The 17,975-nt window shown below is 64.6% G+C and overlaps 1 protein-coding gene across 1 annotated transcript; it reads left to right on the forward strand.

Moving 5' to 3' along the window:
* Positions 1-11,704: 11,704 nt before the first annotated feature.
* LIF (LIF interleukin 6 family cytokine) lies at positions 11,705-17,719 on the forward strand. Its single transcript, XM_036353807.1, has 3 exons — positions 11,705-11,825; positions 13,506-13,684; positions 14,317-17,719. The coding sequence occupies exons 1-3, from the start codon at positions 11,807-11,809 to the stop codon at positions 14,725-14,727; spliced, it is 609 nt and encodes a 202-aa protein (XP_036209700.1). The 5' UTR covers positions 11,705-11,806; the 3' UTR covers positions 14,728-17,719.
* The last annotated feature ends 256 nt before the right edge of the window (positions 17,720-17,975 follow it).

Genomic DNA, 17,975 nt, shown 5'->3' on the forward strand with positions numbered 1-17,975 from the left:
CACGTACACACGCGCACACACACGCAGCGCTATACCCGCCAGCCACCAGCTTCACTGAGCAGGTGCACCAGCACGATCCCTTTCTTCTCTCTCCCGTTTTCCCGTTTCCTTGGTTTCCCTCCTCGCGGCTTTGTCCCCGTCTCTCCCCCCCCAGGCCCGGGCCTGGGTGCCCACAGCTCCCCCCCCCCCCCAGGGAAGGTCACAGTCCATCCAGCGGGGAGGCCGGGGCAGGGCCGGCCTCACTTCCTGGGGCGGCCCGAGGGCTGGGCGGGGAGGGGAGGGGCGAAGGTCCCGGAGGGAGGGTGGCAGGTGGGGCCCGGGAGTGTGTGGAGGCGGGCAGCCCGCGGGCAGGTGGCTCCAGGTTCCGAGGTGGGTGCCCAGACAGGGAGTGGCGGCGGGCCAGGCGCTGTGTCCAGGGGGTAGTGCGGCCGGTGGCTCCTGGGGACCGGGATGGGGACGGGGAGCGTGGCCCCGGTGCACACGGCCCGCGGCAGGTCTGAGTCAAAACGGCTAAGGCCGACCCTGGCAGGTCATGCGGAGGGCTGCCCAGTCATCGCCTTATGCCTGGGCCACTCAGAAGGGCCGGGCACCGCCCCATCAGCTGTGACTCAGGTCCCAGCAGCCCTGCCACGCAGCACGGCCAGGGGCTTGAGACACGGGGACACACCCCCCTCCCCCCTCGGGGCCCCACTTTTCCCCTCGGCCACCCTGAAGCCCCTGCCCCACCTGTGCCAGGGCCCGTCTGGCCGGGAACCTGGGGTTCTCTGCCCCTGTTGCCCCCAGCCCTTCATCGGGGGGGTGGGGTCGAAGTGGGGGGAGCCTCCGAGACACCCGGCCCTCGACGGGAAGTCAAGTGGGGGGTGGGGTGAGGAGCCGGCTCCAGAGAAGATTCAGCAGGAGAGGGAAGCAGAGGGGGCCCTGGCCCCGAAGCCGACAGTGTCCCACGAGAGATCCAGCACTCACCCCGCAAGACGCCGGAGGGTCCCCTGCGAGCACAGACCACGGTAGGCTCCCCGATGGGGCAGGGCTGGGGGGTAGATGCCAGCCCCCAAATGTATCCTCAGCAGGGCACACATTCCCTCCTCCCTCGTGCGTCTGGGAGGCCCCCGGTGGCCCGCACGGTTCTCCGGGCCTCAGTCGCTCCATCTGCGTAATGGGTATGGTCAGCTGTGCCCTGCACATCTCTCGGAGGATGTTGAGGCAAAGAGGACAGACCAGATGTGGAAGTGTCAGGTGGCCACGTGAGGGGTTAAAGATCGTCTTGGGGTTAAAGGGCAGAGGAGAGAGCGCAGGATGGGGAGGACAGAGTCCTGGCTTGGTGTGATCCCCAAGTCACCGCTCTGGGGATAGTGATTCCTGGATTCCCAGGGAACCTTCCCGTTCCCTTTTCCGATGAAGACGAGGCCGAGGGTCCCTGTTCCTCCAGGAGGGGCTGCGGGGGGTCCCGGGGTGGCCCCTGCCTGCCTGTGCTTTGGGAGGAAGGAGGGCGATGGTGGCCTTTGTCAAAGTGAAGTTCCCCACGGGGGGCTGTGGGCAGTGTGGTCCGTCAAGGTCATGGCCCCTTCGTTTTTGACCTTGGGCCAGCCTAGGACTCAAGGACGCGGCGTATTCTTTGCTTATTCTGTGAGGCAGGCCCAGCCGTGGAGGCACCGGCTCAGGGGCCACAGTAAGGGGGAAGGAAAGGCAAGGTCTGCCTGGAGCTTGGAACCTGAGGGCAGGCTTCCGGGAGGGCGGAGGGCGGCAGCACTGTCCCCAGGGTCTGTCCTGGAGGGGAGGGGCCGGACGGGGGTGGGAAGGGGCAGCAGCGTCCCTCCCTCCCTCTTCCTCCTCCCAGACCTCCATCTGGACCAAGGCAGCTGCCCCCAACCCAAGCCCCGGGCGCGTGGTCCTGGCGCCCCCTGGTGGCCAGTTATTGCGCTTCCCACCCCCTCCTCCTCCCAGGAGGTGCTGGGCAGCGCGGAAACCCGGCCAGGACCTCTCAATCGTGCCCCCTTTCCCTGCCTTGGCCAATGGCCCCTGCCCACCCTCCCCTCCGAGCCTCGGGCATCCCTGCCCACTCCCTCCATCCCCAGATCCGCCCCGCGAGGCTCTGGAAGAGGCACTGGCCAAACCAGGTCGGCCTGGAGCTGGCGGTGTCCCGGCCGCTGGGCAGCGGGGGGCGCTGCAGTCCGCAGCTTGGAGCGGAGCTGAGGGCTGGGCATGGCCCTGAGCCCTGGCCCTGGCCCTCCTCCCTGCAGGCCCCGCTTTCCAGGGTGCCTGCTGGCCTGCAAAGCTCCCTCTACCCCCCCTCACAACGCCCCGCTTCCCCCGTCCACTCCTCGAAGAGCCTTTTCTAGCTCCTTCCAGACTGGTGCCCCCCGACCCCAGGCCTGTCTTACAGATGGGGAAACTGAGACTCCAAGGAGCTCCTTTCGGGAACTCTCACAGCCAATCAGGGCCGAAACCCAGGGTCGCCGACTCCCTGTCTGGGGGTCCACGGGAGGCAGGCGGCTCACACGCTGTTGTTCGGGATGTGCTGCTAACGAGCTGTGTTGCCTTGGGAAAGTGACTTCCCCTCTCTGGGCCCCACTGTTAAGAACAAAGATGATCATGTCAGTAACTCAGGTGCAGCGTCAGTGCCTGCCTCCCAGGCGCTGCTAACCTCATTGATAACATGGGGTCCCCTTGGGTAGCGGCCGGGACGGAGGCCTGAGGGGCGACGTCCGCTGTCTGAGGCCCAGAGCTGATCAGCGGCAGAACGAGGACTGGACCTGGGGCCTGGCTGATTGCAGAGCCCACCTGGCACCCCCTCCCCCTCCCCCAGCCTCATCTTTCCAGCCTTTCCCCTTTGTAAGTGAGGATGCCCACGAGGCCAGCAGAGGCCAGGATGGTCTGCGAGCTGCCCCAGGCCGACCTGACTCCAGTGGGTGGGTGGGTTCTCGGAGGCCAGCCCGAGGGGGAGGAACTGCAGGCCACCGTCCTCCCTCATGCAGCCTGCCGGCCAGAGTAGGCTTGTGGGGGGGACACGGCCACGGAGGGGCTTGTATGGGCTGTGGGCTCTCATGACAGCCCCTGCGATCCCAGGGCAAGCCGGTCCCACCCAGAAAGGGAGGAAGAGGAAGCGGGTCCGGGTGGGGCCGGGCGGAGGGGCCGGCTGGGCAGGAGATCAGAGCAGGATTGTGTCATGGTGTCCGTGGCTGATAAGCAACCCCGCAGCCTGCCGGCCCGGGCAGGAGGGGGCCCCCGGGGCGGGGGGAGTCACCTCGGACCCCCATGCCCCCTGCTGCCCGTGAGCCCTGCCAGGCTGCCGGACCCCACGTGGCCTCCCGGCTCCGAACGGTGGGTGGAGGGCTGGCTCCGTTGCACCCCCGAGACCCACGACAAATCGCGTCTGCTCGCCCAGCCTCAGTTTCCACGTCTGCACAGCCTGGATGAAAACGCCGCCCTTGGGCACGGGGGCGAGGACTGAGATCACCGGGGGCTTTAGCCAGCGCTTTGGGATGGCTTGTTGGGGGGATGTGGGTGCCAGAGAGGCTCATGAAGGCCTTTGGGGTTGGCGGCATGCCAGCCACAGGCCGCAGAAAAGGCGGGAAGCAGCTCAAGTGGCCCGAGGGCGGAGGAGCCGGGCATCATACCCAGGTTGCCGGGTGGATGCGGGAGGCGGTGGGGGGGCAGGAGCTGCTCTTTTACCTGGTCCCATCCGCGCCCCCACCCCCCGATCTCAGGGAGCTCAGCCTTTATTCTCTTCCCAGGGGAGAGGATGGTCCGCCCTCAGCCAGGCTCCCCCACCCACCAGGCCAGGACCACCCCCCCTCCTCCTGTTGTCCCCTCCCCCCCAACATCCCCAAACGCCTCAGTGTCTGCGGGCACCGAGGGACAGTGTGGGGAGCCGGCCTGCTGCCTCCCTGACATCACCTCTGGGGGAGAGTCCAGGTGGCCCCACAAAACTTGACTCGAGGTGGGGGGTGGGGGTGGGGGTGCCGCCGGCTGCAGGCTGAGTGGGTCCGGGGCCTGCTTCCTGTTCTGTTTATTGCCTCTGAGCTCAGGAAATCACTGCGTGAACCCTCCCCCCCCGCCCCCCTCGAGATTCTTTAACGGGAGCCGAGCTGTGGGCTCGCTCTTTTGGAAAATCCAGTGGGAGAAGGAAGCTGTCAGCTCAGCTCTGACATCAGCCTTGTCCCTGGGCCAGGAGTCAGGGTGGCCGGGTGGAGGGGAGGGGGGCGGGCGGGGTGGGGAGGAAACCAGCTGCTGGTGGCCCCTGTGACGTGAGGCTGCCACACGGTTCCCAGGGGCGGGGGCTGGCCGGCGCAGAGCGGGGATCATCGGAGACACATGCAGGGGCGCAGGCACGCGCGTGCGCGCAGGGTCACGTGTCCCCGCTCATTCCCAGAAACTCCCACCGTGCGGGACTCACAGACACGGGGTCAGACACCCGTACAGGATCCACGCACTCCGTCCCACGGTCCCACAGCGGGCTGGAGAGTCAGCCAGAGGCCTGCACGCTGCAGCCCCCTCCCAGCCGCACACAGGCCAACAGACAGCATAGGCACACGTATGCACACACAGACACACGTATGCACACACGCAAGGCCAGGCACCTCTGAACCCAGACGTGCAGACACACAAAGGCCCTCACCACACACGTACATGCATGGGAATGGCCACTTGGGCCCAGACGGACAGGCCCCTGGGGAGGAGAGGTCTGTGACTACCCTGTGCTTCACCCGGGTAGGGCCAGGCGGGGAGGGGAGTGGGGGCGGGGGGGTCTGAGGCTACAAAAGGGAGTGGACAGTGAGGGGCTGGGCCCTGGGAGGGCCTCTGTCCCCACATAAGGTGGTGCCAGCCCCGCCCCCAGGAGCACCTGCCCGCCACACCCCACCCGCAGAACCTCAGGCCCATTCATGCCGGAGCTGCAAGGGGTGGCAGCTGAGGAGCCCGTCGGGAGCCCCACGCTGACCGCTGCCCAGTGACCTGAGGCAAGTCGCTCCTCAGCCCCTCGGGGCCTGGCCGTCGTCATCGATACCGGGCGGCTCACCCACGGTTTGACCGCGACCCACAGTTAGAAACACATTGCACCTTGCAACCCGAGGATGATGCACACGCTGACACATCCGGGCAGCAGCGGAAAGAAAAGCGCTGGGAGGCAGAGCCGGCCCTCGCCCCAGGCAGTGCCGGCTGACTTTTGTGATTCCATCTCCTTCTCAAAATCGCAGGCGGCAACCCGCAACCTGGTGTGCGAAGGTCACTCTGACCTTGGCCTCCTGCAGCCTCGGGCTAGTGTGAGGTTCAGGGAGAGCCCGGAGGGGGTCAAAGTGCTTGCAGAGGCAGACAGGCCCCATCCGCTAAGTGCTGATGGTGAACGGGGAGCAGAGCGACCCATTCTACAGATGGGGACACTGAGGGCAGAGCATGGCCCTTGGAGCCAGGCCTGCGGCTCCGCCAGTGATGGGAGCCCACGGGCTGCTGCCTCCCTTACCGTTTCTATCAGAATTGAAGAGAGAAGCAGCCGCTCCGATTCACCTTCCCGGATTCACCTTCCCGGGCTGATCCCTCGTGCAGAACCGGCCGGGAAATGCTGGGGGCAGCTGGCAGGAGACCAGGGCAGCTTCTGGAACTTCCTTGGCCCCAGGGGGTGTAACTGGTCCCTGCCAGAGATTTGATGGAGTGAGGCTGAGACGGGGTGCACAATAGGCCCCCGAGCCTGGGCCTGAAGAACCCCAAAGACAGCGGGCTCTCCAGGGCCCCGAGGGGGAAAACATTGCTTACACCTGGCTGAGGCTCTGAGGGGCTGCCTGCGCCCTCAGCCCCGCCCCCCACGCTCTGACTGAGAGGACCAGGAGGCCTCCCTGGCCAAACTCTCAGACCTCAGGGGGTGCCCTGGCCCCTGGACGCCTGCCCAGCTCAAGTCCTGTGGCCACCCAAACCCTGGTTAGAGGGGCTGTCACATGTTAGAGGGGCTATCACATGTTAGAGGGGCTGTCACATGTTAGGGGGCTTTCACATGTTAGAGGGGCTGTCACGTGTTAGAGGGGCTTTCACGTGTTAGAGGGGCTGTCACGTGTTAGAGGGGCTATCACGTGTTAGAGGGGCTGTCATGTGTTAGAGGGGCTTTCACGTGTTAGAGGGGCTGTCACGTGTTAGAGGGGCTGTCACGTGTTAGAGGGGCTATCACGTGTTAGAGGGGCTGTCATGTGTTAGAGGGGCTTTCACGTGTTAGAGGGGCTTTCATGTGTTAGAGTGGCTGTCACGTGTTAGAGGGGCTTTCACGTGTTAGAGGGGCTTTCATGTGTTAGAGTGGCTGTCACGTGTTAGAGGGGCTTTCACGTGTTAGAGGGGCTGTCACGTGTTAGAGGGGCTTTCACGTGTTAGAGGGGCTGTCATGTGTTAGAGGGGCTTTCACGTGTTAGAGGGGCTTTCACGTGTTAGAGGGGCTATCAGGTGTTAGAGGGGCTTTCACGTGTTAGAGGGGCTTTCACGTGTTAGCTTTCACGTGTTAGAGGGGCTGTCACGTGTTAGAGGGGCTATCACGTGTTAGAGGGGCTGTCATGTGTTAGAGGGGCTTTCACGTGTTAGAGGGGCTTTCATGTGTTAGAGTGGCTGTCACGTGTTAGAGGGGCTTTCACGTGTTAGAGGGGCTGTCATGTGTTAGAGGGGCTTTCACGTGTTAGAGGGGCTATCACGTGTTAGAGGGGCTATCAGGTGTTAGAGGGGCTTTCACGTGTTAGAGGGGCTTTCACGTGTTAGCTTTCACGTGTTAGAGGGGCTGTCACGTGTTAGAAGGGCTATCACGTGTTAGAGGGGCTATCAGGTGTTAGAGGGGCTTTCACGTGTTAGCTTTCACGTGTTAGGGGCTATCGCGTGTGAGGCACTTTATCTGCCTTTCCCATTTAACGTCCTCACGACAGCCTGTGAGTTTGTTCGGAGGAGACGTGGAGGCTTAGAGAGAGAAAGCCCGTGGCTCCAGGCCTCGCCACTCGGAAATGGTGTGGACAAGGACTTGAACCACGTTTACCTGGCTCTGAGCCACGCCCTCCCCCACGGGCACCATCACCAGCCTCGCCCCAAAGCTGACTTGCAGGGAAGTCCACGAGGTGCGTGGAGGGTCCCATGGTGCGTGGGGAGAGGTGAGGGGCCGCCGGAGTAGTTACGCCCTCATTTCTGAGTGCTGAAGAGTGAGGTGCTTTTGCCTCTTGGGATAAGACACCCAACTTCCAGGACTGTGCCAGGCATCACTGAGCATCTCGGTCTCCTGGCTGCCTCTCCGGCCCCCCCATCCTCTCCCGGGGCCACCTTCTGATTTCCTTACTCATTTCCCAGGGGTGGGGGGGCAGCAAGGCAGGGGCCGGGGTTGAGCTGGTGGCCGAGAGCCGCGGCCGGCTGGGCTTTCAGAGAACTGAGACCTGAGCTGGGCACAGGGGAGGGAGACGCTGAGGCGGGAGGGGGGCCGCCTGGGCAGCGGGGCTCGCCCGCCCGAGCGCTCAGTTTCTGGGTCACTGGTCTTGGGGAATTCCCCGATGCCCAAAAGGCTGCTCACCTGGTGACTAACCGCGGCTGGCTGCCCACACAGGATGCCTGGCTGTCAGGGTGCCTCCCTGCCACCTTCTGCCCATGGCCATGGCCAGGCTGCCCTCTACCCTGAGTGCCCCGGGGGTTCAGGAAAGAGACAGACAGACAGGCAGGGGGCTGGCCCCCGCCCCCGCACCCCCTGGGGCTCCACAGGGGGCGGCTGGTGATTCAAGCCCCTCTGAGCTGATCTCTGTCTCCTTCCTTGTCAGAGGGGGCCCCGGGGGGTGAATCAGCTGCTGGGGGCGGCGAGGTCGGCTCAGCCACGGACCTCAGCCCAGGCCTGGGAGGTGGTGGTCAGGGGCCAGGATGGCACATGGGGGGGGGGGTGAACACACTGCTATGCCAGCCCCCCCACGACCCATCTCATTTTTTCTGAGGCCCCCCTGAGGCTGGAGGCTGTCGGGGTGTCTTGCCTCCATTGTCCATCAGAAGAGGGTGGACAGGTCTCTCTCCTGCCCAGCTGTCCCCCCTCGACCCTGGAGTGCTCCCACATTTCCTCATCATCTGTTCAATGGGAACAAGGAACCCCTGTTTCACAGGGAGGGGGTGAGGACCCATGTCGATGGGTAGAGGGCTCGCAGGGCGCCCAGAACTGCGCTGAGCCCTGAGCCCTCACAGCAAACCCCTGGTGTCGGCCGCCTAATTCCCATTTTACAGATGAGGAGACTGAGGCCAGGAGGTGAGAACTCCCCAGTGTCACACCCAGCCCACAACGGGCAGAGCCAAACCTCCATCTCGGCTCCGACTGAGGCTGAAGTCCACGCTTCAAACCTCCAGACACTACACCTTCTCTGCCTTCGATAGGTTTGGCACGGACAGTTTTGGGAATGACAGGGTGCGTCGAAAAAGTCCTTAGCCTGCCCTGACCAGGCAGGCAGCTCACTTGGTCAGCACATCGTCCTGATACCCCAAGGTTGCAGGTTTGATCCCTGGTCAGGGCAATACAAGCATCGACCGATGAATGCACAGATAGGTGGAACAACAAATCGATGTCTCTCTTTCTCTCTCCCCCCTTCCCTCTTTCCCTCCTTCCTCTCTCTCTTCAATGAAAACAACACAAAACGCAACTTAGCATCTACTCTGCTGTAACCCCGAGCCAGGTGCTGTCAATAGTACAAATGAGTGTCAGACCCCACCCAGGTCCTCAAAGGCTGGGGACTAAGACCCGTCCCCACCGAGGGACGAGGCCCTGGAGGGCTGCCTGGAAGAAGTGGCCTTGGTGCGCCCGATCCCCTCGTAGCGTGAGGTGCTCCTGGCACCGCTGCGGCCGGCAAGCCAGAGGCCTGGGTCCCAGACCCCGCTCTCCCGTAAACGCTCTCTGCGGCCCCGGGCAAGGGCGTCACCTCTCTGAGCCTCAGTTTCCCCACCTGGAAAACAAAACATCTGTGACATTCTCGGAGAGGCTTGTGGGGGGGAAATGAGCAGAAAACGGGGGGCAGGTGGAGGCACACACCAACGTGTGTAGGAGAAAGAGCCTCGAGGGGCCCTGGGAAGGCCGGCGGCTGGAGCCTGGGCTGGCTCTCTGGAGAGGGGAGAGGAGCCAGTGGGCGGCACGGCCACCTGGAGAGGGCCCCCAGGGCCCCGCTCAGCAGCCCCCGTCCCAGGCGGAGGTGCCCCCCGTGGGCCCCGACTGTCCCCCTCGCCCCGAGGCCGGTCCAGTCCCCAGCAGGCCCCGTGCACAGGAGAGGACAGGCTGGGGATGAGGTCACGGCTGGAAGGGGCCGGGCTGGGGCTGCCACTCCAGGGTGGGGCCTGGGGTCACGACCCCGGGAGCCGGCAGCCAAGAAGGGAGGATGCCTTCCGTGAGGAAGCCGGGAAAACACACACACGCAGCAGTTTGGGGCGGGAGGGAAGAAAACAGACTCGAGGCCGCAGCTGGCCCGGGGCTCGCCCGGCTGCCTTTTCCACGTCGCAGGCGGCTCACCCCCTGGCGTCCCCGCGACCCTGCCCAGCCGTGGCCCCCGGGGCCCAGCGCACGTGGTGCTGGACATGGACAGGAGCGGGGGGCTGGGCCTGGGGCGCCGAGGGGCCCGCCGCGCTGGGGGAGCACGGACCACATCAGGTACCACCAGAGGGGAAACCGAGGCACGGAAGGGGCCAGTCGGGATAGGGGTTTCTTCTCTCCTAGACTCTGCCCCCACTTCCTGTTTCCTGTGGGGTGGGGCTGAGGTTCTACAGTGATTGGGGGTGACTGTAGGGTTGATGGGGGCTGGGGGGGGCGCAGAGGGCGGTGCAAGGCCCTAGAAGTCCGTGCAGAGGATGCTGGGGCGAGGCTGGGCCAGGGGAGCGGGGGAGGGCGGCCCCCGGAGAATCAGGACATCTAGTAAGACTCAGGCAGGGAACCCCGGGGGGGCCCCCTGTCCAATGGATTTGGGGTCCATGTCTGAAATCCAAGCTGCGTCAGGTGACAGGTCCGAGAGATGTGGGGGTGGGGCTGGGGGCTGACCCAGAGTTCACGTGCTCCCAGTGTCCAGGCCCTTGTGCAAGAGAGGCTGCGGGGGGGGGGGGGGGGGGGGGGGGTGAGAAGAGGGAGGGGAGCTGCATTGCCCTGGGCTGTGGGGTTGTCTGAGCCAGGCTGGGTGGGTGGGCATCTGGGGGATGTAGCTGACCACAGAGCAGGTTTATGGGGGGCAAGTGCCAGGTGGGGCCTTCTATGTCCCCCCCAGGAAGACACAAGGTATTGGGGGGCAGGGAAAAGGAAGGAGAGCTGGCCTGGGTTCTCCCAGCCTCCTTCCTGCTGGGAAGTGCAGGTGGGACAGGCAGTTTTATCGCCCCACATCCCAGGTCCCCCGAACATGGGGTAAGTGAGCCTGCAGGGGGCAGGTGTGTGTGTGTATGGGGGGGGGGAGCGCAGCAGGCACTAGGGCCGTCCTGGCACGAGGAGGGAGGGGCGCCTGGCTGGGCAGGTCTGGGGTGTGGCGAGGAGCAGGAGTGGGGGTCACACATGGAGGATGGGGGAGGGGTGGGAGGGAGCACTGGGGGCCAGGGAAAGGCTGTGGGGCTCCCCGACCTTGGAAACCCAACTCTCCCGCCCTCCTTTCTGCTCAGGGCTGCGGTGGGGTCCCAGGAGAATGAGCTCAGGGGGGCCCCGGGTTCCTGCTCTCTGACCAGCACCCCCACCTCATGTTAAATAAGGGAGGCGCCCCTGTGCTCATTTCGCCCTGGTCCCCCCAAATAGGATGAGTGACCCTGCCTTCGAGACTCGGGAAGCACCTGGCGGGGCCCCCACCATTCTCTGGGGCTTCCAGGGCAGGTGTGGGGGGCACACGGCTCCGTCCTCCCCAGCCAACCCTCTGCAGCCCCAGGAGGGACCCAGGCCCCACTTGCTAAGCCCCTCACGGTCTCCGCTTCAGGGTCCTTCCCCGCGGGAACGCTGGCCTACCTTCCACGTGGGGGGGGGGGGGGGCGTGTAAAGAGTTTAGGTAAAACCCAGACCCCAAACGCCTTCCCAGAAGCTGTGTGTCCCCAAATGACCCAGTCACAGCAACCTCCCACCCCCATCCTCCCAGCCCCCTCCCCAGCCATGCAGGCGTGCTGATGGGGTCAATGGGGGGTGTACCCCGGACAACTGTTCCCTGGGGAGCTCCCCTTTGCCCAGGGCAGGTTCGGGGAGGCTACCTATGAGGTGGCTCCCTGCGCCCACGTTCAGTTCCGCTTTACTACAGTCTAAAGTCCAGGCCGGGTCCCAGCCCCTCTTCCTGGAATCTCCTTCTCAGCCAAACCCCAGCCTGCCTCCTGCCCACTGTCCCCCAAAACCCTCAATCAGGGGTGGGCACAGGTGCCAGCCTCCATCTACTTGCTTAGTCTCAAGCCACCTCCCCAAACCCAGGTGAGTCAGGGCTGTCTGGGGCGCCCACTACCTGGGGACCCTGATGACTCGGCCTGGGGACCCCCCCCCCCCCACACACACCTTCCCCATCTTCAGGGCAAGCCACTCAGGAAAACCACAGCGCGTTTTGTAGAAGAAGAGTTCATTATAATTTTATCAATCAAATTCTTAGAAGAGGGAAAAAGTCTGGTCTCCCCACCCTCCCCCCTCGATCCCCCCCCCCTTTCACTCTCACTTTCTTCCATTCATAATTTCCTATGATGCACCTCAAACAACTTCCTGGACGGGGTTCCCTGCTAAATATAGCTGTTTCTCTGTCTTACAACACAGGCTCCAGTATATAAATCAGGCAAATTCCCCCTTTGAGCATGAACCTCTGAAAACTGCCGGCATCTAAGGTCTCCTCCAAGGCCCGCTGGAGTGCAGCCCATAATGAAGGTCTTGGCAGCAGGTAAACCCACCCGCCCCGCGCCGGCTTCCGCGCCCCGCTGCGAGCCAGCACCGGGCGGGCGATCGCGGACGGGACACCCACCCGCCGCCGCCGACACATGGACGCTTGGGGCGCCCGCGCAGCCGGCCCGGCCGCTGGAGGCGCTGGGTGCCGCCGGCCGGCCCGGGCGAGCGCGGGCACATGGTCCCGGCACCGCGCGCCTAGCCCTCCCGCCCGGGGGCCCGCCGGTTGGCGGGCCAAGGAGGGGGCGCCGCCGCCTTCCTCCACCTCCTGCTCCTGCTCCTGCTCCTCCTCCTCCTCAGTCCTGCCAGCTCCCTGCTGCCTTGCTTCTTCGCTGCCTCCGGACTCACCCTCCCTCCTTTCTTTCTGTCTGTCTTTCCGCTTTCTCTTTTCCAACTGCGTCCCGGGCTGCTCCCCGGGAGGGGCGCCGCCGCCGAGCCGCTTGCAGACTCTGGCTGGGACGCGAGCAGGTGCCGCCTCCATCTGCTAGAACCTGAAAAGCTGCGGGCTGTGCTAGGTGAGCTGGGCCCGGGGGAGGGGGTCCCCGGTTACCCCGGGGACTCCGCCTGGCCTGGGGATGCTGGGCGGAACGGGATCACTCAGAGAGTGAACTTGAGGCGGCCACTGTCCCAGCTGGGGGGACCCGGGCACCAAGCTCCTGCACCGCAGCCCACCCCCCCCACCCCCCCACCCCCCCGCCTCAGGGCTTCCCCAGCCTCACTGGTCTGCTGACCCCGGCCCCTCGGAGGGGACTCAGGAGTGAAGGGGGGAAGCGGGCACCTAGGGGAGGGGCGATCGGGGACGGGCCCCAACAGCTCCCAACTCTTCGGTCACCTTTCACTTTCTTTCCTCCCCCGCCCACCTGTCTGCCTGCGACCTTTTCCCTTTTCTGGTTGCACCATTTCCTCTTCTTCCCCGAGGCTCCGGGGGGCCTGTGGGACCCCTGGATTCTTCTCGCCCGGACCCAGGGCCTGGGGCAAGGAGTAGGAGAGAGGCGGGGGAGGGCATGGAGGTGAGGTGCTGGGCAGGGCTGGGGGACAGAGAGTTTTGAATGAGGATTTGGGGATGGATGGGGGCGCAGGGCCACAGAACTGGATGGAGTTCTGGGAGGGGAGTGGCCGCATGGGGAGGAGGACAGAGAGAAGAAACGGGGCGGGGAGGGGGACAGAATTAGGGGACCCATGACCCAGGGAGCCCACGTCACGTGACAGATTCGGGAGGGATCAGAGGGTCGGTAGAAAACCTATACAACGACATGTAGGAATCCGACCGCCCGGGGAGCTGGGACCAGAGGGGTTGTTCTTGTTTTGTGTGTGTGTTTAGACCTCCTGGGCCGGGGCCTCGGGGCCTCCCAGCCAGAGGGCCAGGAGGCTCGGGCTGGATAGTTGGTGTCATCCTGGGCCCAGCTCCCAACGGGTGAGAACAGCTCAGGTCCTGCCCCTTCTCTCCTGTTCTCGGGAAAAAGCAGAGAGAGAGGTCAGAGGGTGGAGAGAAGCAGGGACAGGGAGTTAGCCGCCTGGAGAGGGAGGCGCACAGACGCAGCGAGTCCAGGCCCCACGAAGCTAGAGCCGGAGGCTGAGAGGGGACGTGGTGCCCCAGGGGGACGAGGGCCACCCTCTGCCCGGAGCCCCCTCGCCCACCCCCACCTGCCTGCTCATGACTCCTCTTGCCTGTCCCCAGGAGTCGTGCCCCTGCTGCTGGTTCTGCACTGGAAACACGGGGCGGGGAGCCCCCTGCCCATCACCCCCGTCAATGCCACCTGTGTCACGCGCCACCCATGTCACAGCAACCTCATGAGCCAGATCAGGAACCAACTGGTGCAACTCAACAGCAGTGCCAACGCCCTCTTCATTCTCTATGTAAGCCCCCCCGCCCCCCACCCCCCGCCCCTACCAGGCCCCGAGGAAGGAGGGGGAGGGACGAGGTGTTTGTGGCACTGACCCTTTTGTAGCTGGAGGGAGAGAACGGGGAGGGGACTTGGTTCAACGACCCCAGACCCCCCCAGCTCCCGCCCCGCCCCCCAGGTGCCCAGTTAGGTGGGCAGAGGAGTGGGGAGATGGGAGTTCTCCCCCACATGGAGCCAGAGGCCGATGATGAACAAAGGGGACAGAAGTGGGGGGGGGGGTAAATGGGGGGGTGCAGCTGGGAGTGACAGTGGCTGTCAGGAGGTGCAGAGCCACCCAGGAAGACGGGGAGTGCAGTGGGTGAAAGGGCAAGTGTGTGGGCACCCGGTCCCTCCATGGTCCTCACCGTGATGATGATGATGATGATGATGATGCTATACCTTTCCTGGCTCCGGCCTTGACCCTTTCCCAAGGGCATCCACACTGTGATGACTTCCGGCTCTCACGGCCAGGCTGAGATGCCTACAGGACAGTGGTGGGGTCCCTGCCCCATAGGTGGGAAACTGAGTCCTGAGAGCTCGCCCAGCGGGCTGGGATGCCGGCCCCCGGCTCTCTGGTCACCTCCCCTCCACCCCTCTGCTCCTCAGTACACGGCCCAGGGGGAGCCGTTCCCCAGCAACCTGGACAAGCTGTGCGGCCCCAACGTGACGGACTTCCCGCCCTTCCACCCCAACGGCACGGAGAAGGCCCGGCTGGTGGAGCTGTACCGCATCATCGCCTACCTGGGCGCCTCCCTGGGCAACATCACGCGGGACCAGAGGACCCTCAACCCCCACGCCGTCGGCCTCCACGGCAAGCTGAACGCCACGGCGGACACGCTGCGTGGCCTCCTGAGCAACGTGCACTGCCGCCTGTGCAGCAAGTACCACGTGGCTCGCGTGGAGGTGGCCTACGGCCCCGACACCTCGGACAAGGACGTCTTCCAGAAGAAGAAGATGGGCTGCCAGCTCCTGGGGAAGTACAAGCAGGTCATCGCGCTGCTGGCCCAGGCCTTCTAGGGGGCGGCCTCGGGGCACGCGCGGCGGCCCACGGTCTCAGGCTCGGGGGCTCTCGCACCGTGGCCCCCCCGGCCGAAGCCTCACCAAACGCAGTGCCATCGGCCAGCAGACCCCGAGGCCCTCCCGGCCGGCCCGCTCCCCCCGGGGAGGACTGTGCCGAAACCCAGCAGCATCAGAACTCCCGTCGGCGAGGCCTGGATCCAGCCTCTTTTTCGGGGAGATCCAGCCGGGCCCTGGGGTGTGAGGCTGTGAGGGGCTGGACTTCTGCCCCACGTGTCCCCGCGGCCGGGGCCTTCGTGACCAAACCGAACACGTGATCTCCGGCGATTCTGGCCACAGGGCGAGGCAGCAGGGCTGGGGGGGGGGTGCCCGACCCCCAGCGAATGACCAGCGTCCGTGCCTTCGCTGCCCATTGGGTAGACTTCGGAAGGTCTGGATGGGGCAGCCGCAGGGGCCGGGATCCCAGGACCCCTGGGCCTCTGTGTGAGGAGCGGGGAGTGGAAGTCGGAGAAGGGAGCTCTGGGGGAGACGTTGCCTCTTGAACACGGTGGGGAGCTCAGGCCTCGGAACTGCTAGGCCGAGGGTTCCGGAAGGAGGTTCCTGGGGTTCAGGCCCCTGGGGAGGCAGAGAAGCCGCCTGCAGGCCTGGGAGGGAAGACGCTGGAAGGAAGAGAGGCCCCGAGAGTCCGGACGGGCTCTCCTTCCTCTTGCCCGCATCTTCCCCGTGGCCCAGGACAGCTGGGTTCTGGCGGCTGGACCCGGAGGGGGGTATGTGGAGGCGGGCAGGTGGCACGGTCAGGTGAGGCGGTGGGGAGGGGACCCAGGTCTTCCTTCTGGGGGAGGATCTGTCGTGGAGGGGAGGGGCGGAGCCGTTCGGAGTGGCAGCTCACATCCCCGTGAGGTCACGCAAAGGTACTTGAGGGGGACAGAGGCCGTCCCCGAGCAAGGGGACAGCAGAACTTGAGGTCAGGGTCTCAGGGAAGCGCCTGAGGCCCCAGAGTGGTGTGTGTCGGACCCGGCACATTCGTCTATTTATTATGATGCCCTATTTATATTAACTTATTGGTGCTTTCCATGGCAAAATGAATTCCCCCTTCCCTGTTCCCTACCCAATAGAAATGGTAGGGTGGCCCCTTCCCGGGGGGCCAGGGCCAGGGCCAGGCCTTCGCAGGGCTGCTCTGGAAACTGAAGATGTTACAAGTGGGACGAGCCTTCTGGGCGAAGCTCAGAGAAGGCTCAGAATCCGAGGGAACCGGTCAGCCATCCCTCCACCCCAGCTGCGCTTTGGGGTGCCAGGGTCCTGGCTGCAAGGCAGGCTGGGGGCACTCTGTGGAGTGGCTAGAGGGGGGCCCTTTCCCAGGGCCGCATGCTGCTTGGTTCCAAGGGGTCATTCGACGCTGTTCTCTGGGGGCCCCCGGAATTGTGCAGAGAGGGGGGCAGTGGGCCAGGCAGCCCGAGTGACCTGCCTGCTCCTGCTTCCTGGTCCCCATGCTGCCTCCTCTAGACTAGCAGTCGAGGGGGGCCCTGGAGCATCCCCGACGACCCAGCACCCAGCACCCAGCACCCAGCAGGCTCGCACACAGCGCGAGGCGCCTTCTCTGGTGGCCCGGACACCCACAGAGGGAGGGCGGGCGAGCGCGCAGGCCGGGCTGGACCTCAGGAAGCGGGCAGGGCTGGGAGGAGGCCCCTGCTCCGGAGGCCAGGGAGGCCCTGGGATGTGGACCAGGAAGCTGTGGTCCCTCCCCCCACGCCCCCACCCATGTCTGGGCTCCCAGGCAGGGAACCCGATCTTTTCCTTTGTGCTGGGGCCAGGCTAGTGGAGGAACGCCCTCCAGGCTCGGAGCTCGGGCAGCTGCAGAGAGGAGAGCAGCATCTGGCTTCTTCTCAACGCTAAGCGCTGAGCGGCCGTCTGAGCAGCTCGGCCAATGCAGTTACGGTACTTTGCACTCGCTCTGCCCCTCTCTGTCCTCTCAGAGTGCCTCCCCCCGACCCCCCAACCCCCACCCCAACCCCACCGAGGGCAGGTGAGCAGGCAGCGGCCAGCCCTGGGCCTGGGGTGGGGGTAGGGGGTGGAGTTGGAGTGGGTGTAAGGGGGGTGGCAGGGACCATGGAGATCCCATGTTCTCCGATGAGTCGATTGGTCGATGGGTTCGAATCTCAGCCTGCTGCCTGCCTCATCTCTCTGCCTCAAAAGGCTTGGCTGGTGGGTCGCACATCATGCCATCACCCCATGAACACGAACAACACCCCCGCCCCCCCCATTCCAGGCTAACCTGGGCCGCCTCTGAGACTCAGGGGCCAGCACAGCCCCTGGCTCCCAGGCTCCGCCCTGCAGGGCAGCCGCTGTCCTGTCCCCGTTGTTCCTGGGCGGGGGTGGAATCCTATGTGCAGCCCTGGTCGCCCGCTGGGCCCAGGAGGAGGGAGAGGGCCATCATGTTGCATTTTATTGAGAGAGGAGTATTGGGGACCTTATTTATTATTTAAATTGTTAAACAACCAAGCACCGTTAGTTCATTTGTCTCTTCTCCTCCTTGTTGTCACCCCCCCCTTGTCCCCTCCGTGGGGACGTCCCCCGACAGAAGCAGCCCAGCTCTGCCCGAGGGCTCCTCAGAACAGACGGTGTGTGGGGGTGGAGCTGGGCATCCGGCGAGAAGTTCATCTCCTTTCAGATGGTACAGATTTTTTTACCTTCGGATCACGCCCCCGCCCCGCCCCGTCCCCCCAAACCCCAGTACCTGGGCGTCCCTCCCACCCACCCCGCCAGCTCCGTGCTCCGTGCGCCCTCCCGGATTTCCCACCGTCCTGTCCGCTGGAGAAGACTCGGCCTTGGGGACAAATTCCTCTGTGATGAATGTACCCTGTGGGAATGTTTCATACTGACAGAATTATTTTTATTTATTCAATGTCATATTTAAAATATTTATTTTTTTATACTGAAGGAATCCTTTTTTTTTAAAGAAGAAAAAAAGAAATTAATAAAGAATCTGCTCTTGGCAAGCTCTCCAGAGTGTCCTGATGTGGGAGATGGGGCTGGAGGGGTCGGGGGTGGGGGTGTCTCTGTCCTGCACACGCTGTCGAGTGGGGCTCTGTTCCGCTCAGGGCGGGGGGGTGGGGGGGAAGGGGGCGCCTCCACCCACTAAAGGTGCCGGCGAGGGTGAGGGAAGGGATGGGCCTCCCCAAAGAGGGGCGGGGTATTAGTCGATGTCTTCGCTCCTTCACTCACCTCTTTCTGTCGTCCCATGAGCCCCC

This window comes from Myotis myotis, unplaced genomic scaffold (assembly GCF_014108235.1).
Source record: "Myotis myotis isolate mMyoMyo1 unplaced genomic scaffold, mMyoMyo1.p scaffold_m19_p_20, whole genome shotgun sequence".
NCBI classification, from domain to species: domain Eukaryota; kingdom Metazoa; phylum Chordata; class Mammalia; order Chiroptera; family Vespertilionidae; genus Myotis; species Myotis myotis.